Raw genomic sequence first — 26,867 nt, 5'->3', positions numbered from 1 at the left:
CGACGAGAATTAGATCTATCGTTTGCGGGTAAAATCGGTTATCGCTTAGATTGATGCCAAGCACAGGTCGCAGCCAGTGCAATCACCGATTTTCGTCGCAGGTATCTGTGATTACCACCGAAGACGAGCGATTATCATTGCATGCGATTTAAATCGCACATTTGCGGGGTGCTATTTTACATCGCGACCGGGAAAATTTAGTATGATGCGAAACTTTTTTTCCACTGGTCTTTTCTGTTGATTCGTTAATTGGTAACGAAAATTTACGCAAAGAGTGACGCTGCGACCAATATCATATCCGGCCGCGATTACCAGTTTCTCGTAGACAAGAGATCGTTTGTTGCACGTAACAGCATAATCGCTAAAGCGACGCGACGCGCAAACCAAAGTTGGAAATACTGATAATCTAAACAACTTTTTAATTTACCCTCAAAGGCTTAACCGAGAGGAGCAACTCACCAGTCTACAACAAAGCAAAATTTAGCACTATTATAATGCTACTGACTAAATATTTTACTTTGAACGTGTACTGCATATTAGTAATAACAATGCAGATTTACCTGGCTTAGATATCCGATTTTCAATATAAGTTCTTTTAACCAAAAGGCCAGTTGGGGGTTTCCCGACCAATTAAATCCATTAAATCGGGTTGTCGTTGAAGTCAACGATTTATCGAAAGCTTAGTCGTGGTATTTCGTGGCAAAAATTCCAAGTTGAAAAAAATGCTATCGAGCTCGAAATAAATGAAAAACGAAGACGGGCATTGCAGAATACACATGATTCATCAAATTGAAAGAGATATCATATCATTCGTGGTTGGCAACAATATCAGATGGTAAAAATGGCGGACAATCGGCCAAAATCACCGTCCCGACGCAGACATTAGAAGATATTAAGAAAGGAGATGGGTAGGTTGACCGACCGATACTTCCAAGATGTGGCCAACATGTCTGCCTAATCATTTTACTGAGGTTGTTGTTATAAGCGGGACATCCAGGTCGTCTGTTTGAATTAACGCTGGTTGTCCGCCATTTTAACCATCTGATATTGTTCCCAATTAAGAATGATATGATATCTTATGTGTGCTTTGATATTCACCATACGGGGTGAAAATGATCATGGTTATTACTACGAGGATTTGATGTATATTGCCCACTTGATGTTCCGGTAGTGATCACTTTTCTATACGGCCCGAAAGTTACATGTGTAGCTGTAACGGCGGACACAACACCGAGAAGAGAGCCCAGACGCTATTCATGGATGTCGATGTCGATTCATTGACAAGTAGGTTGATTTCCCGATGGGCATAATGCCGTTGCATCCAACCAATGGTTGGTCATGATTACGGTCACATGACGTGATGACATCAGAAATCGGCCCGCGTGGCACTTCCAAGGCAAGCGGCCATGATGGAACGCACGTTGAATGAAAATTTCGATTTTTTTTGTTGTAAAGTTGGCCAAAGAACATGATTTCTTCAGGTAAGTCCTTATAAAAATTTCTCATTATTTTGGCGTGAAATCTGAAGTACATCCAAGTTCATTTTGACCAAGAAAATGTGTGCTAAATTAATGTTTTCGGCAAGTGTGCGGGCGATGGCATCTACAATGCAGAATGGAGAATGCGGGCGATTTGGGAACCCCAGCTGAAGAGAGATAAAAACATTCTTCCCGTATCTCCTGGTATTAGAACCAAAATATAAGAGCCACATAAAAAGTCGCAATGTGTGACAAATATTCTACGGTTAATGAGGGCAGGCTATCAGCCCCCCCCCCACACCCCGCTTCCTCATCCCTGGTACAGCTGCTTGGGCAGCTATTGGCAACAGTTGACATCGCCCCAGCCGGAAGATGTCCTCACCCAAAAGAGCTTGTATAGTACTTTCAGTGTATACTTTTATTATCCCTCTGCAACTTCTACAGCAACAAAATGTTCAGCGTTATTGCTGTGACTGGTCAGCCCCAAAACAAACTGTCGAAATTGTCTACAATTCTTTAGGGCCCTTTACATGCCCAAGAGAGGCTAGATTGTGGCTCACAAACGTACATGTTGATCTTAAAATAGGCCCGGACTAGGCCCTTAAAGTCGCCAGACAAAGGCTTGATGAGATTCATTGTCGTGAAAACCTATTGTAAAGATGGTTTGTTTTGCGGACCGGAGGTGATACAGCATCTGGCAAAGGGCGTATAAGCTGAACAAAAGACCACGTGACGTATGTCGATAAAATAGGCCCGAACAATAGGCCCGAACAATAGACCCGAACAATAGGCCGAACAAAATACCTTATACTATAAGTTACAGGGGCGAATTCATTGATCCACGTAATGTTTTCACTCGCCCAATGAACTCCGCCGCCACGCACGTTGGGATCCTCCTTGGTTATCGCCTTAGCAACCATTTTTAAAGTCTTCCCTTGAGTTGATCCCACCTTCACCTTTCAAAAAATGAAACCAAACTCTGCACGATGACACAAAAGAAGCCGTTGTTCTAAGCATCTGAGCCCTCGCAACCCCAGTTCCCAGCATTGCATGTATATCGCAACCATATACCCCTGATGATGATGTGCCTATGCCTGGTAACAGAAAGGCTTGTCTTGTATTATTTGAATGAGATTACTAATTATCACCACGTCAACTAAGACTTTTAAATTTTTGTCTTTTTAGTAATCACCAATCTCACCTTAGTCCATGATGTTCGAAACTACCTGGGCGACCTCGGTCCATGGTGTCAAGTACGAGATGCAGCCGGCGACCTCCATTCGAAGCACTCATAGAAACAGACTTTAGGAAGACTCCGTGCATGGTAAGTAAAGTACTATACATGTACATGTATCTGTATGTTGCTAGAATAGCTCTTTCACAGGTCAAGATGCCAGCATCATTTTATTTAACTTAACCTTCTCCATCTCCATACACGTCCCCTTCTTGTTACTCAATTGACACGCACGTGGGGAGTTGAGAAGAATCCTAGCTCTCTCTACAGGTTGTTCTACTCGAGTTTCGGTGACTGATTGGGCCTGTGGATCATCTTCATATTCATGAAACATCCCGGCAATACCGGCATTAGTTCCGTTGATTGTGTGTGTGTTGACCATTTGACCAAAATTCTCACAATTCTATTATCTTACATTTTACAGGTGGAATGGCATACACACCACGTGTAAATGACGTCATTAGGCCACGTGATCTATAACAAAGACAACTGTACTGTCATCTTGACGGAGGAGGGAAACCATAATGGAATCTTCGTCTGTCGCTGAACAACATGAAACCAGTATCAGGCAAGACCAGCGATTTTAAAAAAAAGTGCCAACCAAACACTTGTTACATTTGTCAAAGTTTCTGCCAGAAATAGTACAAATCGATTTCCAATCAAACGATGTGACCAATTCTTAAGCATGTCATTGCTTTGCAAAATGCAAGATATCATTCAAACAGAAAAAGTTGTTCAGAATCAAAATGACAGCAGAAACGTGACAAATCTAACTAGATGCTAGTGAGGTTTCGCATCCCTATGATTGACATCTACGTTTACGATTCAATATTACTAAATTGTAAAGCATTTTGGGCCTTCTGATTACAAAGAAAAATCTCATAATGTTGCAAAAATCGCGCAAACCTCTGCCGAAAACAACCCAATAACAGGTACGGATATTTTGAAAATGTAAACGTGATAAAAAACATAAGCTTGCGAAACCTCCCTACCTTTCCCGTTTCCCATTGCATGACGTATGATGAGAACCTCGAGATGGTTAAAATTGCCTTCAGCTGATTTGAAAAAAACTGTAAGCAAGCTTGACACATTTGATGTCGCATTCGTCTGTCCTCGGAAGCGTTCGTGAATTTCCGGAAGGTCGAGAATATATAGCGAAACTGTGACCTCTGCATTCGAGATGAACATGAACCGTGAACATGAACGGTTGAAATGAAATTGGTCCTTGGGTATTTGATAATTTATGCAACACTATTTTTGCAAATGGCAATATCTGGCCTGCTTTGAAAGTGAAAGATTATCCATGATACATTTGTTCATTTCTGGGCGAAGTTTATCAATTATAAAAATTAGAGTTATCAGGTTTTTCATCGTCATGCATAGGGGTCAGTGTTTGGTCCATCTCTACTGTATGTACTTAATGAAACATATTTGATAGGTTTTTTGGCTCTCACTTTTTTATCAGTGGGGATTTTCATAAAATCTAAAGTGATATTGGGCCTTCAACGGTTGCCGCATATGCTCAAAAAGAAATTTTTGAAAGAAATTAAATTTTAGTACCTTGATTTTGAAGAAATAAAAGTATGCACTTCTCAGAATTCTAAATAAGAAAAAACAGACCAACTTCAAAGGCAAATTAAGACATTTTAAAAACATTTTTTAAATAAAAGATTAAGTTTATTATGTGAAGGGTGATACAAAGATTATGAATATGTCAACAAACAATTGATGATTTCAATAATTAAAGAATTATCATGAATTTTCTGAACACCTCTCAAAACGTCAACAACAAAAAACATGGCCGCTGGGAAGGACATTTTGGCGAAATGTTGCTCGCTTTCAAAGTCCATTTTTAGGCTACTTTTACCGAATGACAACTTATAATTTTGATGTATATCGAAAGCTTTAATAATAAACTTCACAAAAATTCCATTTTGAATTGATTTCCATTGTTTGACAAGGAATACAAAGTGAAATTATTTGTGATGATTTTGACATGAAAATCATGCATGTTGTAGCCTAGATGAATGATCAGTGAAACCATGATGTGTATCCTATTCTCAAAATGTGCAGTAAAGCCATATATTACTTGATAATTAGGCTCTTCTGTGATCTCAGTGAGATGTGTTCATTTGATAATTAGGGTTTTCTTTGATATTTGCCTCTCTTTGATCTCATGGTGAGATGTGTTCATTGGATAATTAGGGTTCTCTTCAATCTCATTGGATAATTAGGGTTCTCTTTGATATTAGTGAGATGTGTTCATTGGATATTTAGACTTCTCTTTGATATTGGTGAGATGTGTTCACTGATAATCAGACCTCTCTTTAATCAAGGTGTATTCACTGGTTAATTAAAATTTCATGGTGAGATGTGTTCATTGGATAATTAGGCCTCTCTTTGATATTAATGAGATGTGTTCATTAGACTTCTCTTTGATATTGGTGATATGTGTTCACTGATAATCAGACCTCTCTTTAATGAAGGTGGATTCACTGGTGAATTAAAATTTTATCCCATGGTGAGATGTGTTCATTGGATAATTAGGCCTTTCTTTGATCTTGATGAGTTGTGTTCATAGGATAATAATGTCTCTCTTTGATCTCATTGGATAATTAGGGTTCTCTTTGATATTGGTGAGATGTGTTCACTGATAATCAGACCTCTCTTTAATCAAGGTGTATTCACTGGTTAATTAAACTTTGATCTCATGGTGAGATGTGTTCATTGGATAATTAAGGTACTAAAATTTAATTTATTTTTCAAAATTTCTTTTTGAGCATATGCTGCAACCGTTGAAGGTCTAATATCACTTTATATTTCATGAAAATCTCCACTAATAAAAAAGTGAGAGCCAAAAAATAAGGTAAGTCTTTGGTCTGTGGAATAGTCCCTGCCCTCTGAGTGGTTGGGCTGAACCTGTTTAAAATGTCTGAACCCCCATACTTTCGTGATTTTTTTACTCAATTGCCAGTGTGGTCTTAAGGAAAAATCGCTTTAAAAAGCAAAATCCTAAGCCTCTGCTGTATTTCGCAAATTAGTTTTAAAACGCTTTGTTGTTAAAAATTTTCCAAAAAATATCTGAGCGTTAAAAGTAAAATCAGCTCGATCCCGATGTGATTCGAACACACTACCTAAGGGACAAGGGTTCAGCACTCTAACCACTACACCACCAAGCCACTTAGAATACTGGGGTGGCCATGATCGACTGGCTAAACTTGAGGCCAGATTGATGATGTCATTCGATTGCATGTGCAGGTTACGAGACCCTTTGTCCTATGTGGTCCGTTTCATTTGCACTAACACGTAATCTTTTTAGTGAATTGAATGAGACAACTGAAGAAAAACGTTTCTTATAGTATAGACTTCTTTGTCCGTATTGTTTGATACATTTTAAGCATTTAAAAGTGTACTCAGGGTGTTAATTCAAAAAATAAAATGCAGTCTCAAATCCCTGAAACTGTTGTTCAAAATCACATTCACTGGTCACGAGTTAACATGTAGGCAGTTTCATCAACATCAAATGCACTGACAATTGGTTTTTATTCAGATACAGCGGCATAATCCATCCACTATACTTGGAGCCCAAAAGGACCTATTTTGATGAACACCCTGTATATATCTCGAGATATCGCATCCTTTTCAATTTTGATTTGAGTTGCAGTATAATTAGGCTTACATAATACTTGCGTCGGCGATTTCAAACCCATTTCTTTGCTTAGCCCAATCAGAGTCTAAAAAGGATGTATTTTGACTGGTCGTTTCTAATGTCTTCACCGTCTCCTGATTAAGTAATTTTAGCCAAATGCACAGAATTTGTACCATTTTATTGAACTGTACTAGCGGGACATCCTAAATGTGGTTTTTCGTGTAAATATGTTAGTACTTTAAATGACCAGCCCTAAATTGATAATTTTAAAAGCATCGCAAACTCATCAATTGTGAAAAGCTTTTAAAGGCACAACCCAATAGGAATTGACGGAGTAGTCCAAATTGCCTATTGGTCGATCAGGGGTAAATTACCTAGAATCGATGTAGGACTTGATGGAGTAGCAATTAGGCACTACATGTATGATATTTTGCCCTTTAAAGCAGCACCAAATCCTCAAAATATTTGAGAGAAAGATACCCAAAATCAAATTTCGACGGGCTGTTCATTATAAAGCGCTGGCATATACATTGACTCCAGATCGTATACTACTGTAATAAGTATATCGGGAAACTATAGGAAAATGATTGGTGCTAGTAAAAACTTCACCAGAACAACAGTATACCAAAACCTTTAATAATATGCATTTCTACCATTTAGTTCGGATATTGTGCTGAAATGTATGACATTGATCTTAAACAGGTGATTTTAAAGTATCACGCCTCATTTGCGATGTATGTATCTGTAAAAAGTAGAACCTTTGAACAATGTATGTATGTTATATGACTGCGTAGAGAAAAATAATTAAAATTTATCATATTTGAACATTCGTCTTGTATTTGGTTCCTTCACTTTGACGTGTTGCCTTCACTTCGATTATTGAAGATAGCAAAGGCAATCAATAAAGCTGAAGTAGTCAAATCGAGGGTCTTATGCAGGAAAGTGCACTTTACCGAGTTTTAAGAAATTGAGGTTTACAGTTGAATATTACTGTAAAAACTCGATATTGCCCATTTTGCCACCAGATGAATTATCCCTGTCCCAACCCCGTCATAAGAATGTTTTCGGTAAAAGTGCACTTGTATCTTTCTGCATGAAAGTCGGTGACACACGAGCTCGTCAAAACGTCAATAGTGCAGCAGCACGTCGTTTCACGCTCTACTCTGTCATCAGCTTAAAGGCTTTTCTCCACATAAGCATTTCACGCGGTGAATATTCCACTGTCTTTAATTCTCCGTTGGCAACGCTCGACGTGAAATGACGAAGACTGTGTGTGATATATGCCACGTGAAACGCTTATGTGGTGATAGACCTTACAGGTTTGTCACAAGTACTACAAAACTGAAATCTACCATTTGTCAAAATACACAACATGCTGCAAAAAGCTTGACGTCGAGTCAAACCATAGAAATGGTATCATATCGAATTTATCAATAACAAGAGTGTTTTGGACGACATGTCTTAGATCCTCCAAGATTTCAGTATCTCAAGTTTTGTTGTACTTCTGGCACACCTCAAGACCCTCGATATATGGCTTGTTATTCGTTGCAAAATCCAATAGTTATTACCATTCAGTGTTTTTTTTCATGTTCAATAATTAATACTTTTGTTTTCAAGGTTTTTATTATGTGCGATACAAAGATTGTGGTAATGTTATCACATATCTTTGGTAGACTTTCTGTACAACTCATGATATTTTGCCATGTGTATAGTGTGAGATATTTATATGCGATGCAGAATTATCTATGTTGACGTTACCTCCGTTGAATTGTTGGCAAAGGGTGAAAAAGGTCTTTGAAACTGCTTTGATAGGTTGTTTCAAAGGTCCTTTTTTATCCCTTCAACGATTCAACGGTTGTAACATCACACATAAACACTTCTGTCCAACATATAAAATATTCTCTGCACTGTACTTTGGCATAATAACATGAATTGCACACAGAGTCTTCCAAAGTATGTGGAAACATCACTCGTAATCTTCAATTGAATCGCACATAATAGAAACTTTGAATTCAAATGTATCAATTGAACATGAAATAAACATTGAATGCAATAACTATCGAACTTTGCAATGAATAACAAGTCATAATGACTTCTTCAGCCTTCTAAAGGACAAGGACAACCTCGGATCAACGGATTTTTTCCAAAAAAAGGGGGACCCTCAGAATATAGGCTATCTCCAAAAACGTCAAAAAAAAACTCGAGCGTGACCTCGCTCCGTAACTTTGCAGAGGAATAAAGTTACGAGGGGAGGTCACGCACGATTTTTTTTTTCGAGTTTTGTGGACTTAGCGTATTTTTCAAGAATTTTTAAAGGAAAAAAGAATGACTCAGCGATTTTGTACTTAGCGTATTTTTGAGAAAAAATCACAGAAAAAGGTATGACACCGCGATTTTGTACTTAGCGTATTTTTGAGGAAAAAAGAAATCGAATGACACAGCGATTTTGTACTTAGAGTATTTTTGATGATTTCGCAGACAGAATGGAAACTATATGCCAAGGAAACAAATTGATTTTGGACTTAGAAAACTTTCCAAAACAATTGAGGATGCCACGGAAGAAGTTTCATACTGAAACACTGGAGGAGAGAAAAAACTTTTTTCATTCAAATAAAAAGATTTCAAAAATTAGAAACCTTAGGACTGATCGTGCGCTCCCATCGTAACGTGGCGGACAATGAAAAGTAAGATTATATTAGATTTTGTAGGTTTTATTGATTAGTAAAAGATGTTACATATGAAAGTAATGAAGTTACAGATAAGAGACTGAGGAAGAAATCGTGCCAAGAAGAGCCGCGGGGACTGCATGGGCTGGATGTTGCGTGGTCAAAGTCTCGTCCTGAAATGTGATGAAACAGAAACAGTGTTTAAATGACAGCAATATTCAAAGTTTCACTTGAGGTATTCATAGTTACACTACTGGCTGCCAGAAAACAAGCTTACGCATGAAGTATATACAGCGCAAAAGACAAAATCGAAGGTGACCGTGTCGATGTAGAAACGATGAAGACGAATGTTCTCAACAAGACACAATAGTATGAAGTTCATAACGTACACACAGTATTGAGATTCATCCTGTCCAAGCACAGACAGAATGGAAAGAGCAGAGATTTTGCAATGGTTAAAATAATTGCCGTGTACATTACATGCTCATCTGGAAAAGGGCCTGTTGATGGCTCAATTGCATAATTTAAAAATGGCAGTCATCATGACCCACAAGCTCGCTCTTATTTGTAGGCTCTTTGAAATGTTCAACACTTTGTATGATAGAATTCTGTCATCTGCCAGTAAACAAGTTCTTTTGTTGATGTGCCCTAGTGTCCAGGACATTCGTAGCATTGAGTCCATACCAAGCACTGTACATTTCGTAGAGCTTCCACCTGAAGGCGAGCTTGTGGGTATTATTGTTTATGATCAAACCCATGCATTAATATTTCAACTACATGTTTATGAAATTGATAGGTCAAGGCCATATATGAAGTTGATGGCTTCACTCATTAAGCACCAACTTTTATCATAATTCTGTGGTTACTACTTCCGTGGAAAAACGAAATTTCATAGTTCATTTTTCTAGAATGCATCGAAGATTTTAGACAAACTTTATATGCATGTATATAACTTACGATTTTCGTTGTTGTCAGTTGAAATGATTTGTTCTTCCTAATAGGAGGCAATGAGGAAATTGCGATTAGGTGTCTCAAGCTGTCTGGTGTCTCTTGACGGAAACTTCACACAGATCATCCAGCTGTTTGTGCCAACTGTTTCCTTTGCTGGACCAAGCATCCTGCAAATAAAGACAGCATATGGATGAGAAATGTATTTTTGTTTTGGGGTATATAATAATCAGGATAATTCGTGAGTTATTGCATGAGACGTCACGACGGCATGCATTTTTTAGCAACATCAATGGCTGTATGCAATCAAACTTTGCATGCATGCTGGAATTTCCAGGGGGGGGGACTGAAATCTTGACTATCTTGAAAATTACAAGCCGCTGAGACAAACAACCTGAAAAATGCAATGACCTGACAACTTACCATCAATACTATGACATAAATTCTACCGAAAAGAGGCATTTTACTCAAATAAATTGATTTTTTTCAGGAGAACAGTTTCATGCAAACATTTTCCAAAATGGCCACGTCCGTGTTCACGTCCGTGTCCACGTGGATCTTTCTCGGCACACCCCAGTTTATCTCGCGAGAGACCTCCATGTCACGGCCGTTTATGTAATCGTGTTACGAGGACTAAAGAAAAGCTGAACACCTAAAGAAAGGTTTATTGAAATAGGCCTACTATACAATGCCTGTACTTGCGCATCGAAGTGCTCCATTGCACTTTCACGGTACACGAACGTGAGAAAGTGACACAAGTAGGTGTAATGGTTTTAACGTTCCCTTGATCAGTGTCCCCGTAAAATAGTTGCCATATTATTCAACTGGTGGGTCTTCCTTTGATGATGTACCCATGTCATCTGCACCAACAGGATCCAATGCTGCTTTGTTTATCATAACAAGCAAAGGAAACAGTTGGCACAAACAGCTGGATGATCTGTGTGAAGTTTCCCTCGCTGCCCTTCTGGCTGGGACTTCTGGCGAAGAACACACTATTCAATGTGCTCGATATCGTCTGGGCCGAGAAAAATGACGCTTCTGAAAAAAAACTGATTATTGTACAGAAAAATACTTTAAATATATTAATTTTCATTTTATCATTGAGCAAATATTTGAACTGATTACCTTGGGGCTTGATAAGAATGGCCGACTCTATCACTTAAAACATCTGTGTGTTGGATAAATATTATTTTCATGGTTTTGCCAATTTTCAGTTAGATCAATGTATTTATCCTACTGCAACTATTTGAACATATGACAAGAATAAACTTCGATAATGACGACCAATAATGCCGACTTCATTGCGTCAAACGTCTTTATTTGTTAGATAATATTGTTTTAACTCACTTGTTTTGAAAATTTTCATCCAGATCATGAAAAAAATATTGAGTACTAAAAGTAAAACCACCAATCATTAAAGAATTGATAATATATAGTGTTGTATTTTATGAATTTCCAATCCGTTATACGTGTTATACATACAAAATTGATTAAATAAACACAATGCAGACAATAGGCACAAAGAATTAATCAGTTAAAATTCAATGTAACAATATGCCTCATACTACAGCCTTGAAAATATCGATCGCCTTTTCTCCACCGATCCATCATTCTTCCTGCCATTGTGGTTTTAACAAGTGAATTTATCAATGATGTGATACATTGTAATTTGCAATATTACGTTAAGCGATATTTCACCTCGTCTGCCTCTGCCTTGTGCTGGTGATTTCGCCTCAGCTCTGGCATAGAGTAACAACAGCATACATCATGTAAAATGCCCTTATTTAGCAAAACAAATAAACTGGAGATTACTCTGAAGGACTAATTCACTGGAGCGGGAAACCGCGCCGATTTTGCGCGCTCCGCAGCTTTCGCGGTCGATTACCGAGCCACCTTACATCATAATTAATCCAACACCTGAGAAACCATCTTCCCGCGTTCGCCGGCGTTTCCCGCTGAAGTGGAAACAGAACCTCATCCCCATTGGCTGGACTGTACCGCGCCATACGGATATGCGCAATACGGACGGAACACGTGTGGATGTTGTGATTCAATTATCTCATTAATATTTCCAAGTGAAACAACAAAAATGTTCCCTTGTTTGTGATCCTACGGAGTTTTAAAAACTAATGCAATTACAACTGCAATTAGAGTGCCATGTTTTTCGTGACTGTACTTGTAGATTATTACTGTGCTTGTCATTCGATACCATTAAACATGTTCGGGGCGAAACGATACTGTTCGATGTCATGCTCCTATCGATGACATCCATGCCCATAATTAGTGAGCAGAAATGGTCTTAGATTCGTCAAACTAGAGCAAATTGCGCTTTTCAGGTAGGCCAATTGGTACAGTACATTATTGTTCTGCTAAGGGCAGTGCAATATTTCGCCACATATCCTGATACGAGGAGTGACGGCCCTACCAGAAGATTTTTTGACCGAAAAACCAACACTGTAAACGAAAGATGTGTTTAGTTACAGTTTTCATTTACATTGAGGAACCTAACGAAAACATTATGCATAAGCAAGGTATACTCATTTTTTTCGCAGTCAGACGGTCATAGGCTTTTTGGCCACCGCAGAGGTTTTCGGTAGAATGAAAAAAAACCTCATAGTTTTTGAAATTCTGAAGAACTTCTAAGGGGTTTGACTTCGCTGAAAAAAACTCTACGGAGGACATATTTGTATTGACCATAAAACCATTAAAGGTTCAAAAGCTCAAAAACCTTTATTTCTTAGGGTGTAAACTACATGTATATTTGAGTCAAAGGCAGCGTCCAGCAAGAGCAATAAGTGAAATGAATCTTCTAAGATGCTACCGGTCAAGTCATCGAATTCTGAAACTTAAGCAAATTGGTACATTTAGCGTGGATACAAATATTAACTGTACTGTTCGTTTTTGTAACAATTTGCTTAGAATGCCAGATGTACGGAAATCGTCACAGAGTGGCTAGCTGTTGGTATCTCGACAAATTCTTGTATAAAACTTAAGGGATCCCGCCTCGATGCATTTTTTCTAAAGTTGTCCGTGCATATGTGTCCATCAGGTGGATGTTTATACAGGTAGATATTTGTACAAAAAACTGTTCTCAGATTCTCAGTGTCACGCTATGCACATGCCTTTCAGCCGGTCGAGGACTGTCTATCAATTTGGCGTATCACATTAACCGGGCAATATGGGTAGACTGTCTCGGCCGACTTTACCCAAGGTTTTTTGTACTTCAGTATCTTTCCCCAAGGAACTAATTATCATAACGAGCTTTCGAACATCTGACAGACAAGTTACATTATGTTAACATAATGCATGCTTCGGGTACATGTAATCAGGAATGCATTGCCGGTTGCATTCATTTCTTTAAAAAATACATTTACATGTATGACAGAGTGTCACAAACGGAGTGAACAGGTCTGCTTTAACTGTGTCACAAACCGAGTAAACAGGTCAGCTTTAAATTTGTCACAAACAGACTAAACAGTTGAGCTTTAAGTGTGTGAGAGATGGTGAGAAGTCGGCCATGTTTTGACGTTTTACAAAGTTTGAGTCCTTGTAAATTCTTTGTACACATAAGCTTTGACAATAAAAAAGATGCTTTAAGTCCTGCATGGTTGGACGTCCTCTTTTTGAGGGCCTCATCATACTCATGCCACAAGGGTCTCCAACAAAAAAGTACTTTTTAAGTATTTTTTAACAGTGATCTGTATTTGCGTTACCGGACTTGAAAATCTAACCGAGATTAATTATCGATCATCGTATTCTATTATGAGGAATATACATGTAGGAGTAGGAATTGCACAAAATGGTATATATCATATACATGTATATATATAATAATGGAGAGATAATAGAGTGTCAAGCCACAACACTGGCTCACGTCTGAGCAGAATTCAAAATTATTTTACTCAATACACTTTTAAGCCACTACTAGATGAAGCTGCGCTTGGCTACCTGCAGTGAGTGATGATTGAGGTATCGAGGTAACGTCTACGTACACTTTCCGTCCTGATGAAGCCGCCCTGGGGATTGTTTCGCGCACTGAATACTAAACATTCGGCCGTGAGTGAGCATTCTGCATGGCAGCTCCACGATGGCAGATTCGTTTGTCGTGTCATTTAGCTCGATCCTCATCCTGAACCTCATGGTCTATACCCTCTTTAAATGTAGCCGGTGTATAATTGATAATGTCAAGATGCTCGATGCTCAAAACGCACTCATTCGAACGATCCTTCCAAAGTGACTGAGAATCGAGGAAACTCACTACGTCGAGTTCGGGCTCAATAAAAATGGCCAAATGATTGATTGGTTGGGTGATTTAATGACCAACGCACTGTCAATCTCATTTCCGGTTGTGTTATAATGGCCGCGGTGGATGCCTATGAGTATTTCAAGAAGTTTGTATCCGACTGGGCCATTGTACAACAAGACTTTGCAACCCAAAATGCCGTTTCTCTATTGGCGTGCGCTATACTGTGTATGCGACTGAAGTACGTCACGTTTGTGGTCCTACGCGATGATGAACTAAATGTGTGTCAGCTGAGTAAGAAGAAGGCCTCGTGTATGGAGAAGGAGGAGGCGTTTAGCCATTTAGGATCCCGGATGTATCAGAAAAAGGTAGGTATGCGGTAGGGACTCAGTAGTATTTTCATCGGGCTGGCATCACTGGTCCACTTAGGATGAAATGAGACTTCGTCGTCATGGAGTGAAGCAGCCGAGTAACTTACAAGAACGAAGATGCCATCCACTATGCTAATTAATTTGATATTTGTCGTTGTAACTGTGGGGCCTTATCTGGTCTTCCGAGGATAACATATCCATGTTCTTCTGATATAAATGGCTGTGAGTGTGTTTCAGTATGTCTTATCATTATTGAAAGCAGTTACCCCATTAGCCATGGTCATTATTCCATCATGTCCATCGGTGTGTTTTGTGTCCAAAAGGATATTTTAAAAGAGGTGCGATACAAAAAGGACAAAAGAGTAGCCTTTCTGGAACCACTTATCGCACACGAGAATGATTTTTTATCAGTTGACATATATTCTGCCAAAATAACGTTGTGGAAAACTCCAAGTGATCATCCATTTAATCATATGATTGTGTACGAATTTAACGGTAAGAACTTTAATCTAACGTACAGATCAAAATTCGGCGTCTCAAAGAAGGTATTTGGCCTGGGGAGATCGTTTTACAGACAATTCATGATATTGTTTACAATGGTTAAAGGGCTGAAGGTGTGTGTTCTCTATGACGTCACAGTAGGTACATTTGCGGGGAAAATAGCAATTCCGAATTCGGAATTTTGCTGCAACTCTTTCGGAATTGAAGGTCACATTGTCGTAGGATATCAACAAAAAATCGTCATATATTGTAAAAAGCCACATGGCCGTTTTAGCGCGACCATTTATGAACCGGAAGAAGTGACTACCACCCGCGGCACTTTCAACTTAGTTCTTCGGAAACGAGTACAAGTTCATTTGTTGGACAAACCTCAACTTATAATAGGGGAAAGCATTTACTCTTTTGCCTCAAAAACATCTGACGACATTATTCTTTACGAAAGTAAAAATCACTACCAACCACAGAAACACGTCTTCAAGCATATCGGATATTTCGCGAAACAGTCCCGTGGAATAATATTCAACGTAAAGACTGATACTTTATACCTAGTTGCTGGGCCTGGACCTGTTGCGATTGGGTTCGAACGATTCTACAGTCCGAAAAATGGTCTTGTCAAGAAAGGTTCGGGCAAGTCAGATTTTCGTGAATTTATCCCATCCTTTGGTCCATTTATAAGTGATCGGGATTGGACACATTTCTTCTTTTACTCGGATGGATCACTTATACATCTGATACCAGCTCCTAGAAGGAAGGCGGGTATAAAAAATCAACTCACGTCCTTCGAATTATACAAGGGAATGCATTTGTAGCAGTCTCGCTTCTGGAATGCACCCAGAAAACCCATCGGGTGTTAAAAGGCTCTGCATTTTTGTCAGTGGCATTTGAAAGTTGAAACCCACGTACCGCATGGACATTGAACTACTGTTTCCGTGTCTGGATTGTCTAAGATCTTCACTTATTGAAAACTAAGCTAATGAACGTTAATGAATCGATGTTATACATGTAGGTGAATTCTATTCTAAGATACCGAAAAAGTCAAATACTTCGTCTAATACCACCGATTGATGGAAATAAAAAAGGATTTAAACTGGAATTTCTCGATCATCGTCCTTTCATATGGGTTCAGTATACAGACGAACCGGAACCCTGGAGCAGAATGTTGTTTTACGCGTACAACGCTGGGAATAACAACAAGACTTGCCGGGTACTTTATAACTGTTCATACTTTCTTAGTTCTCAAGGTAATTTGAATATGGTTATGCATATACGGCCCACATCGAGTTATCTTATCTTCTTTTATATAGAGAAGAGGTCGTTCAGAAGTAGATGGACATACAAGAAAGGTGTTATTAGAAAGTCAAGGCTGTATGACATATCGTTAGGAAAGTTCGTAGGACGCTTGGTACTTCCAAAGGGAGAGAAATGTGTTGATATATACTATCGAAAGAGAGATATCAAGGAGACCAATACTATTGATATACATATCAGTGCAGATTTTGATATTTTTGGATTCAGCTGTCTGTTATTAGGCACTAGGCGATATTCGTTGACTTTGTACAGATCTGTTAAACAGAATGTAAGCGATGAGGTTGTGTATACATTATTTGTACAAAACAGCACTACAATAATTAATTATGAAAAGTGGGCTTCATATGATATTTTTGATTTCTATCTTAAGTCCGATGCCTGCTGTATATTTGGAGCGATAGGTGCGAATGACCTGAGGTTCCATATCTTCCGTAATATACATCACGGACTGACGACATTTCAAAGTTGTGATTTATTTAGCGCCAAGCATGACAAACATGCGTCAGATGGTATTTACCAAGGTGCAGGTAACAATCGATTGGGAATCCAGTTCACGACATGTCAGTTAGGTAGTGATGCTGATTTCAGTGGCTTCGAATTGAACTGCTATGTAAAAAATCCAATTTGTTTCACGAACATAGAACCCGTGACGAAAATACATGCAACGATAGTTGGACCAAATGGAGCTGACAGTAGTCTATTAAAAACCGGTACGGTTGCAATAGATAATCAGAAGAATTTCTTGTTAGTTCATAATCGAAGGTTTGGTCAGCCTGGTAAACATGTATATGGATTTCTACATGTTTACAGTGTGGCAAAATAAATACCCAAGTTCGATTAGAAATTTCAAATATTTAACGAACGGCGTATACACAAGCAAAAGTGTCCATGCATGGATCATTGGTGCCGAATGATGGGCCCGTGGATGGATCTATGATGATTATCACAAACCACGTTTTACAACGGGATCCCATTAGGGATTCTATGATGGCCCATAGACTACATGGCCGGAGAAGCGATAATTTACCCCTGATTTCCTTAATCTTGCAGCACACCTTACTCCAACTCTGGCGTCCAGAGGAGTTGGACTGAACGCCGCTCGCCGCCACTCGCAGCTGAATCGGTAGCACAACTGGCTGCTTCAGGCGTTCACTGGCGTTCACCGGAGTCCAAAATCAAACCAGTTTGATATCAGGCTTCAAGAGGATTTCGCCGGCGCCCAGCGGCGCGTCCAGCGGCGTCCAGCGGCGTCAAGTCGTAGCAAACTTGGGAGTTTTCTGGCGTTCAGACACTGGCGGCCAAAAAACTCCAATGGGCGCCGAAGTTGGAGTCAGGTGTGCTTCAAATTATAACGGAGTCCATCCATTGATCAATGATGGGCCCATGGTTCGTCCATGGGTTCCCTTCCATGGAGCTATGATGGGGATTCTCCATTATCTATCCATGGATGGACCCATGGATTGACCGTTGATGATTAATTGTCATAGATCCATGCATAGAAACTTTTGCTTGTGTCGGCCTTCAAACGATAAAGTCAGTGTAAACTATGCATCTGTTGTCTGATCATTGTCTGAAATTGGTGAATCAATTTAGGTCAATTGACAGATAAATCCTGTTTTCGATAACACTTAGCAATGAGTTATGGATAAGGATAATGTATGCGAAAGGATCGATTAAAACTACCTGACCACAGAATTTACTGACAGTGCTTCAGAGAAATGATGGAGACCGCATGGGTAGTGCTCTTACTGTGCCTTGCAGTCGGCGCTGAAGCTGACAACGCTTGCCTGAACGTCCCGGAGAGTAGTAGGAGGGACTGTCAGCCAGGATTTATGACCGCAAACCCTGAAATCAACAAGCAGGATTGTGCGAGCCGGCGGTGCCACTGGTGCGAGTCTAGGAGTCCGGGAGTCCCGTGGTGTTTCCTACCACTGGAAGATCAATGCCCGTTGCTCCCGGCTGAGCGCAAGGACTGCCTCGCGGGCCGGATCGCCACAAAGGAGCTATGTCAGAATAAGCTTTGCACATGGTGCCCAAGCATCTTAGCCAACACCCCTTGGTGTTACTCCTCGGTTCTCCCTGGCGGGGAATACTGTCCCTCTGAGATCCAGGAGCAGGATAGGGTCGAGTGCTTCCCGATACACCAAAACCCTTCAAAGGACGGCTGCGTTGCACGGGGTTGTTTCTACTGCCCGACTTCGAGACCCAACACGCCCTGGTGCTTCTTGGACTCCCGAGGATGGCCAAGCCAAATCATTCCTGAGGTGGAGCGGATTGACTGCATGAGGAACGGTAAGTTAACCAACTTAAATGTCAATATCTATAAGGATCAGTGATTGAAATACATGTATGTCAATAATTTCCCTTTTTAAGTGACTTCTATAATCATTGTGATGTTTGGGCAATGTCAATACCTTCCAAGTGGTATCTGTAAGGCTAGCCTGGTATAGGAGACATTCACATCACACACCCGGAAAAATACAGCATTTTTTCTGCATTCTTAGTCTCGTCCGCAGGTGGTGACGTGGTTCCCTCAGACTGCACCATCAAAGGTTGCAGATACCGGCAAAATTCCATTGGAGCACCATGGTGCTACATCCCACGTGAACAAGGCTACGTCATGACTAAGCAGCCACTCAGCGTCGAGAGAGGCTGGAGGATCCACCTGAGGAGGAATTCGACCATGACCCTGTATGGTGACGTCATGTACGATGTTGTTGTTGATGTAGAGTTCCAGACGGATGAAAGACTTCGTGTCAAGGTACATGAGTCATCCCCTTTATTGATTAAAGCTGAACCGATACGCAAATTCTGCAGCTAAGCTTCCCTTCATAATGCACGCCAAAATGCTTTTATTCTACCCGGAGTGAATTCTTTGTACTTAATTACAGTAGTACATGTAAGATCTTGCTGGGTAATGATTTATGGGATGTTTGATGTCAGCTTTTACCCGTTCGGTTCTGTTTCGGAGAAGCTTTACATACGCCAATAAATTGAAGGGTCAAGCAACTTGAAGGGATATCAATAGTAACTCTTCGCAATGCCAAACATGAAATTGTCTGTTCATCGCTTTATAACCACATGTTGTTATGGGGGAATGATTGAGCGTATATTAGGAACGATGCAAGAGCCGGGAAGATAAAACCTAATTAACATCTAAACAGGTCTAACACCATCTTAAAATGGAAATAACAATGAATGATTTTCAGATATCGGACCCTCACCGATCGCGCTTTGAAGTACCACTGCCAATCAACCGTGAGAATCTGGGCCAGCCGATCAACCCCCTCTACGATATTACCTTCAGCAACGAGCCTGCGTTCTCATTCAAGGTCACGAGGAAAAGTACGGGGACTGTCGTGTACGTATCTTACAACAGAGGCTGTAAGTGTGTGCTCGTGTTACTTGCGATGTTTTAGACCCGACACGTTCATGGACTTTTTACCTTTGCGAAGGACGATGGGTCCTCAACGAGACGAAGTACGCGCCGCGATAAAGTGCGACAAACAGCTACATTCACAACCATAACAGGAGAAGACGCAGAATATTGTTTTCTTTGCTTATCAAATTTATTTTCCTGATCTTTTTTAGATTCGACACGTCTATTGGCGGGCTGGTTCTCGAAGACCAGTTTTTGCAAATTGCCACGAGGTTGCCAAGCTGGAATGTATATGGCTTCGGCGAGCATCAGCACACCAGTTTCCGACATGACCTGAACTGGAAGACATGGGGAATGTTCTCACGTGACCAGCCTCCTTCGGTGAGCGTTCAGCCTTAATTTCGTTGAGATAGCCTGGGGTGAATCAGAAGAAAGCCTCAAACTATTAACGGCTTGGATTTAAAAAAAAGATATTGACCTTTGGCAGTGTAGACATAGACTCTCAATTCCAGCTGAACCGGAAGTACATGTACATAGAATATAATGTAACCCGTGATAAGAGGCCAACCTTATACAAATATTTACTACGGTCCGTGTCTGCTGTGAGAGAGCTATATTGACACACGGTGGGAATGGGACACAATCGAACAGGAGGTTGTCAAGAACACGAATATTCAATATCAGTTTGTTTTCTTCAGGACAATGGCAATCTTTACGGTGTCCAGCCCTACTACACCGTCCTTGAGAATGATGGCAACGCCCACAGTGTGCTCTTCTTGAACTCCGCAGCACAGGGTATGGACAGTAACTACATGTAAACGTTCTGATTGACCTAACTTCTGGTCATACTTGTATATGCAAATGAAAGTATCCTCAGAGATAGGCCTATGACCATCAGCCAGGGATGAGCATTTGAGATGTCGAAAAGAATTTGGGAAATATTTCAAGAAATTTCTTAATTCTTTCACTGTCAGGAATTACGAACAATATAGTCACCGACATGAAGAAAAATGATAGAAAGGCTGTTGACTCAACTTGACCGGTTCTTAATTCATCTCCTCGCTTTGTTTTAGATGTAACGTTGATGCCAGCCCCGGCGCTTTCCTACAGAACCATTGGCGGCATTCTAGATCTGTATATCTTCATGGGACCCACGCCCGAGAATGTGGTCCAACAGTTCACGCAGGTGATATGCGCAACTTTCTGACTACAAACACCCAAATCAGCCTAGAATATCAATATCTGTCTCCAAAAATTACAACAAACCCCACCTTACCAGATGTTTTACACACGTCATTCCTCCGTCCCTTCTATCTTACAGGCTGATATAACTTTGCATTCATCTTAAGGGCTGCTATAACTTTGAATTCATCTTACAGGCTGTTGGTCGCCCCTTTATGCCGCCCTACTGGTCGCTGGGTTTCTCCCTGGCAAAGTTCGGTTACCACACCCTCGACAACATGAAGAAGACCATCGACAAGATGCGGGAGTACGATATACCGCACGTAAGATTCCATTTATAGGCGTTAATGAAATCGTTCGTCCTTGAGCAAGTCATTTGGCGGGACAAACATACCAGTAGTCTTTATACCATGTTGTTTATCGTAGATCGACTCATAGAGAGGAAATAAGTATATCACAGAGGCCAAGTGAACGACACTGGCATAAAGCAATTCCTTGGAAAAATTGGAAACGTGTGAGAGGCTTTTTATTCGCCCCTTTCGTCAAGCAAAAGCAATTGCTTTCATTATACTATATACATTTGTAGGAATGTCTAAACCTAATATTTGATGAAAAATGAGCCAGTGCAGAGATGTTTTTAAACCTGACCTCGAGAAGAACGTACCAAAGATGGTACCTTCTACAATACCCGATATTTGACTATTTCAGGACTACCAATTTGGAGACATCGACTACATGGACCGAAACCTGGATTTCACTTATTCTCACGATCGGTGGGCGGGGCTCCCTTCATATGTCAATCAACTCAAGGAGAATGGCACAAGGTTCATCATCATATTGGACCCTGCGATTGCAAATGGCATCCCCAATTACCGACCGTTTGAACTTGGACAGCAGCAAGACGTGTGGGTGAAATATGCTGATGGGAAGACACCAGTCGAGGGCAAGGTAGGAAGCCACCAGGACACGTTCATTCTTCCACGAAGAGGGATATAAACGTCCACAAAAATACCCTATAGTTTCATCTTCTAACATATTTCTTCTGTCATTCAGACATTGAAGACATGTGCATGGAGTCGGTTTATGTGTTTTTAATACAGATTGCAGGAGTACATGTATGCCACTTACATGTGCCACTAAACTTAGTCAAACTGGTGAAATTCGTCTTTCATACGGAATTGGTCGTTAAAACCACGGAAAGTCACCTTGTTATCTGAGCCCGTCTTTTCTTTAAAGGTTTGGCCACCAACGCCAGTTTACTACCCAGACTATACCAAGCCAATTACGACTGACTGGTGGGTGACGCTGTGCAGGGAGTTTCATAACGTGATAGATTTCGACGGACTCTGGATTGTAAGTTGCTATCGAAGCTCCCCATGTCGAAAATCAATTTACAGAATAACAAAAAAAGCATCGGCCGTTCATAGCAACAAGAAAATTTGATCATTAAATAGACATTTTCTTCCGTTTTTCAGGATATGAACGAACCGTCCAACTTCGTCTGGGGCAGCACAACTGGCTGTTCTGATAACAAGATCAATCATCCGCCATATTGGCCGAGTGAGTAATGAATATTCACAATGAAGAAGACCACTTTAACGGCCAGGGGTGCTCTTTAAGTGTTCAGCGAGTGAGTCTTTAACGCCCCAGTGTGCATGCCCACATTGTGAACGAACCTTTACCAGTTCTCTAATGGCAAAAGATTTATCAAAGAATCTCGCATGTCTTTTTCCCACTAAATTCCCACTAAGGATTTCATCTTCACCTCCTGAAAGTCTAATATAATTATCGAATTCTTTTTTCAAGACATCTGGGGTCCGAAGCTCTACTACAAGACATTATGCCCGGATCACAAGCACTTCATAGGCAACCACAATGAAGTCCACAGTTTGTACGGGTGGAGCCAGGCGGAGCCCACTATGAAGTAAGCACCGGGGTACTCCCAAATGGTTGGATAATGTGATCAGCTACACGCCAGTCTTCTTGTCTTCTCTTCCATTTTTGTTATTTTCACTTTGATAATGTGGTCATGAAATAATACTCGAAAATACATCTCAATTTTCTTCTAGGGCTGCCCGGGCAGCAACAGGCAAGCGCAGTATTGTACTCTCTCGATCGATGTTCCCAGGGGCCGGGAAATTTGCCGCCCACTGGCTGGGAGATAACTGGAGTTACTGGTCAAACATAAAATACTCGATAACAGGTTTGTATATCATGCCTCTGAAAAGTCAATTTTGAGTACATACATGTAGTTTGAATTTGATGAATTTGTTTTAAAATCGTATCGGCACATGAATGGGCGGGCGCTGATTTGGTTCGGCAAGCGTCGTATAATGTATATAACGACAGCAGCCGTCGAATCAGGTTAGATAAGATAGATTATGTTACAGGAGTAGTGGCGAAAAGTAGATATCGGTTGATAAAAGTCCACGCAATTAATGTATAAATGTGTACGGCCGGAGATGCTCAGGTGTACAAAAATGAAGCGCCGATTATTAAAGCAGATCACTGAATGGTTTCATAGACGGAGGTTAACGTGTGAAGTTGGATGACAACCTCTGCCGTTGATATCAGACTAACAAGATCTTCAACTTCAGCCTTTTGGATGCATACGCGAACAAAATTAACCATGAGACTACCAATATGGTGTTTTTTCAGGTCTTTTTGAAGCCAACATGTTCGGTATTCCATTTGTCGGAGCTGATATCTGCGGCTTCATCAGAAACGCTGACTATGAGATGTGCCTGCGATGGCAGCAGATCGGAGCATTCTACCCTTTCTCAAGGAATCACAACTTGGGTTACGAAAACAGGGTTAGCACAGATGAATTCTTTGTCACGATGCAGCTTTTTACCTCAGTATAAATTCCTAGACCAAATCAAGTTTTAAAATCTTGTCTCTGGACGCATACAATTCATGTGCAAGATTATTTCAAGACCACCTAGAGGTCAGGCCAGAAAGATATAGCAAGCAAGACTTTGCGAAATCGCGTTGTAAGCAACAGTACAGATGTTGCAATTTAGTTGTGAAACCTTATGCTTATACTTGTAAATTTCACTTTTTTAGGTTTGGTAATTTGTTTGCACTACCCATAAACCAGATTTTATTATGTACCAATCAAAGAAAGGAAGTTTTAAGATGTTGTTTAAACCGAAAGGGTCGAAACACCCAAAAAATGTACTCTCTTTCGCAGGATCAAGAACCGACTGTTTGGGGAGACGACTTCGCCCGAATCTCAAGAGACAAACTCCATATTAGATATACCCTTCTACCATACCTCTACACCCTTTTCCATTACGCACATACTGTTGGCTCAACGGTGGTGAGACCTTTCCTGAATGAGTGAGTACACCTTAACAACAGTGCCATAGAGTTGGCGAGCTGAAAAAATGGTTCAACTTGTCATCGAGAGGGAAAAAAATGAGAAACTTATTTGAAACTATCGTGAAGTTGTTATTCGTGGTTAAAGTCACGCAGCGCGTCGGTAATTTTGACCGCATGCAGATGTGATGAATATGTGTCTGAATATTTGAAGGCATAAAGTTTGCAACGAATCAAATCTCCATTCCATTAAAGTGCAAATATCAGCATCTTGGTAATCAGTCTCGGTACTTAGCCAAAACGGATGGCTCTCACTTCAGGTTCCCTCTCGACCCAGCCACTCACACCATCGATAGGCAATTCCTCTGGGGCCCCTCGTTCCTGATATCACCAGTTCTTGATTACGTAAGTTAGTTGTATTTAAGGAGAAGTCACAGTGTGACCCTGTATCCAAATATATATACTAGTATTGTCGAGGCAAATGTCTAAGGCTTAGCTACTGTGGTCTTAATGGTCCGGACTTCTCGGCTATAGTGGCCAAGGGTCCCTGGTTTTAAACCCACAGTCGGCGTGAAACATTAGGCAGGTCTCTTCATCTGATTTCCTAACTCGATCTTCCCAGGTGTATGATTAAGTGTGCGCCTGTCAAAATGCTTAGGTTATAGCGCTGATTGAGGAGCTCATCTGAATTCTGCATGCTGAAAGATTTCCGGAGAGACTGAGATCATAGTGCGAGGTCGAATGATAATCTCTACGTAAAAACTCAAACCTTTAGCTTGAATACGATGGTATAGATCCATGGCTTGAACATTTTTTTTAAAGTGTGTAAGTGAGATGATGTTACATCCGCCAGGCTTCCCAATTTGTATGTATCAATACATGTATTTAACAAACTGGCGGAATATGTTAAACTTCTGTAATATTCAGATCTTTTACAACGGGGGGATAGTTAGGTTATCAGGTAAATGACCGTGAGCGCACTTTAAACCCGTTTGTCTTTCTTGCAGGGTGCTCGATCTGTCAACGCCTACTTTCCTGATGCGAGGTGGTACAGTTACTATGATGCAAGTACCAAGATCATCAGTTTTGTCTCTTTCTGGGCTTTGAGCAACATACACTTGGTCACCCCATTCTCGATCACAGAACACATTTAAGTAAACGGAACGGACTCTTTTGGAACTGATGACGTGCTTCAAAAAGCTACAGATCATGACCATGTGGACAGTGTCGCCGAGGGGCTTGCTAAGACTAATCGCTACAATGTCGACACCGCTAAAAAGTATATAATTGTGTACTTAACAGGGTAAAGAAGTGACTGTAAGGAAGCAATGGCAGCAGCAGAATGCCCCTCTAGACTTCATCCCCCTGCACGTGCGAGGAGGCTACATCATCCCGACCCAGCTTCCGAGCAGATCAACCAAATATAGGTAGGGCTCGTATTCTACGATTAGTATCACTGCCACCAAGTGCTAACTTTTCGTCCTTACATTTTTTTACAGAAATCTTGTAATTTCTGTAATTTTGCGCGAAATTACAGAATTACAGTATCTGCCGAATTATATATACATGTACAATTTATCCAATCCCGACTCGCCAGGTCATCCATATACCAATGTCGAGTAGGATGAGACGTCAGCTGCAGCAGCTGTCAGCTGATCGAATTTATCATGATTTCATTTCAATTTCCAGCCGATCAAACCCAATGGGATTGATTGTTGCCATTGACGACAACGGAAAAGCTAAAGGCGACCTCTTTTGGGACGATGGAGAGACCATTGATAGTTTTGAAAATGGCGCCTACTTTTTGGCTCAATTCAGCTACGATAGAGTGAGAAACCTACTTTATTTACCCTTATAACAAAAACAGGGTCTCGTTGCTTAGATATACGCGGTGTCTTGTTATGGTGTGTCGCAATTGAGAGAGAAAAAATAAGGCAACTAGATGCATTCAATCGCACGTCCACGTGAGCCAATACAAGAAAAAGTTTCCGCAAAGATAGTTGCTCCTGACACCGAGAAAGAAATTGAATCCGAAGACATACATATAACTAAATGCTTTTCTTGTCAACAGGGCTCATTGAGGAGTACGATCGTACATTCAAACTATGATGGCGCGAAAACACTCAAAATGAACAGTATGAGAATAATGGGTGTTGCCAGCACCACCTGGGTCAAAGTAAATGATAATAACCATGGCGACTTCACCTTTAACTCGAATACAAAGGTAAGTCCTGTAAAATAGTATTGTTCTCATCTCAATATAGGTATAAAAACTGAGGTACATATGCTCTTTCTTGAAAATCATCAAAAAGAAAAAATGTCAAACACTGTTATCTTTGCATTTCAGGAACTGTCGATTAACAACATTGGAGCTAACATGGGTGTTGACTTCTCAATCACGCATGGTTAACTTACGGTGGATATCTCCCTTTGATGAATAACAGAATATGCTGCACCATTATCAGATTTTCAGTATCACATACTAATGTTGATTAATAACGTGTATCATCTCTGAGTTGTAAAAACGATTTGATTCGATTTGTTATTTTTTTCGATACTTATGTTGACAAGACCTCTATCGGGAGAA

At 40.4% G+C, this 26,867-nt stretch overlaps 1 protein-coding gene and 2 long non-coding RNA genes across 5 annotated transcripts; 2 read left to right on the top strand and 1 right to left on the bottom strand.

The window, feature by feature from the left end:
• The first annotated feature begins 1,395 nt into the window (after nt 1–1,395).
• On the top strand, nt 1,396–4,152 carry LOC135501799 (uncharacterized). The gene is made up of 3 exons (XR_010449642.1): nt 1,396–1,481; nt 2,664–2,802; nt 3,137–4,152. It is a non-coding gene; the product is annotated as an uncharacterized LOC135501799 (long non-coding RNA).
• Nucleotides 4,153–9,077: 4,925 nt separating this feature from the next.
• On the bottom strand, nt 9,078–10,538 carry LOC135500933 (uncharacterized). Its single transcript, XR_010449541.1, has 3 exons — nt 10,399–10,538; nt 9,985–10,145; nt 9,078–9,200 (listed from the first exon to the last, which is right to left on the bottom strand). It is a non-coding gene; the product is annotated as an uncharacterized LOC135500933 (long non-coding RNA).
• Nucleotides 10,539–17,837: 7,299 nt separating this feature from the next.
• Nucleotides 17,838–26,808, top strand: LOC135501746 (sucrase-isomaltase, intestinal-like). 3 transcript variants are annotated; one of them, XM_064794018.1, is made up of 20 exons: nt 17,842–18,690; nt 18,903–19,159; nt 19,608–19,759; nt 19,990–20,158; nt 20,476–20,572; nt 20,851–20,963; nt 21,157–21,282; nt 21,668–21,907; nt 22,196–22,312; nt 22,435–22,519; nt 22,766–22,883; nt 23,029–23,162; nt 23,618–23,772; nt 24,153–24,301; nt 24,601–24,685; nt 25,288–25,344; nt 25,583–25,707; nt 25,970–26,108; nt 26,352–26,504; nt 26,628–26,808. In XM_064794018.1, exons 1-20 carry the CDS (start codon nt 18,117–18,119, stop codon nt 26,688–26,690), a joined length of 3,108 nt encoding a protein of 1,035 aa, XP_064650088.1. In that variant the 5' UTR covers nt 17,842–18,116; the 3' UTR covers nt 26,691–26,808. The 3 variants fall into 3 exon arrangements, with proteins under 3 accessions (XP_064650090.1, XP_064650088.1, XP_064650089.1); XM_064794019.1 differs by having other exon boundaries at nt 17,848–18,690; nt 18,915–19,159; XM_064794020.1 differs by lacking the exon at nt 21,668–21,907 and having other exon boundaries at nt 17,838–18,690.
• The last annotated feature ends 59 nt before the right edge of the window (nt 26,809–26,867 follow it).

This window comes from Lineus longissimus, chromosome 17, assembly GCF_910592395.1.
Source record: "Lineus longissimus chromosome 17, tnLinLong1.2, whole genome shotgun sequence".
NCBI classification, from domain to species: domain Eukaryota; kingdom Metazoa; phylum Nemertea; class Pilidiophora; order Heteronemertea; family Lineidae; genus Lineus; species Lineus longissimus.
Note: the sequence above shows the minus strand (reverse complement) of the source record. Positions and strands in the feature narration are given on the sequence as shown.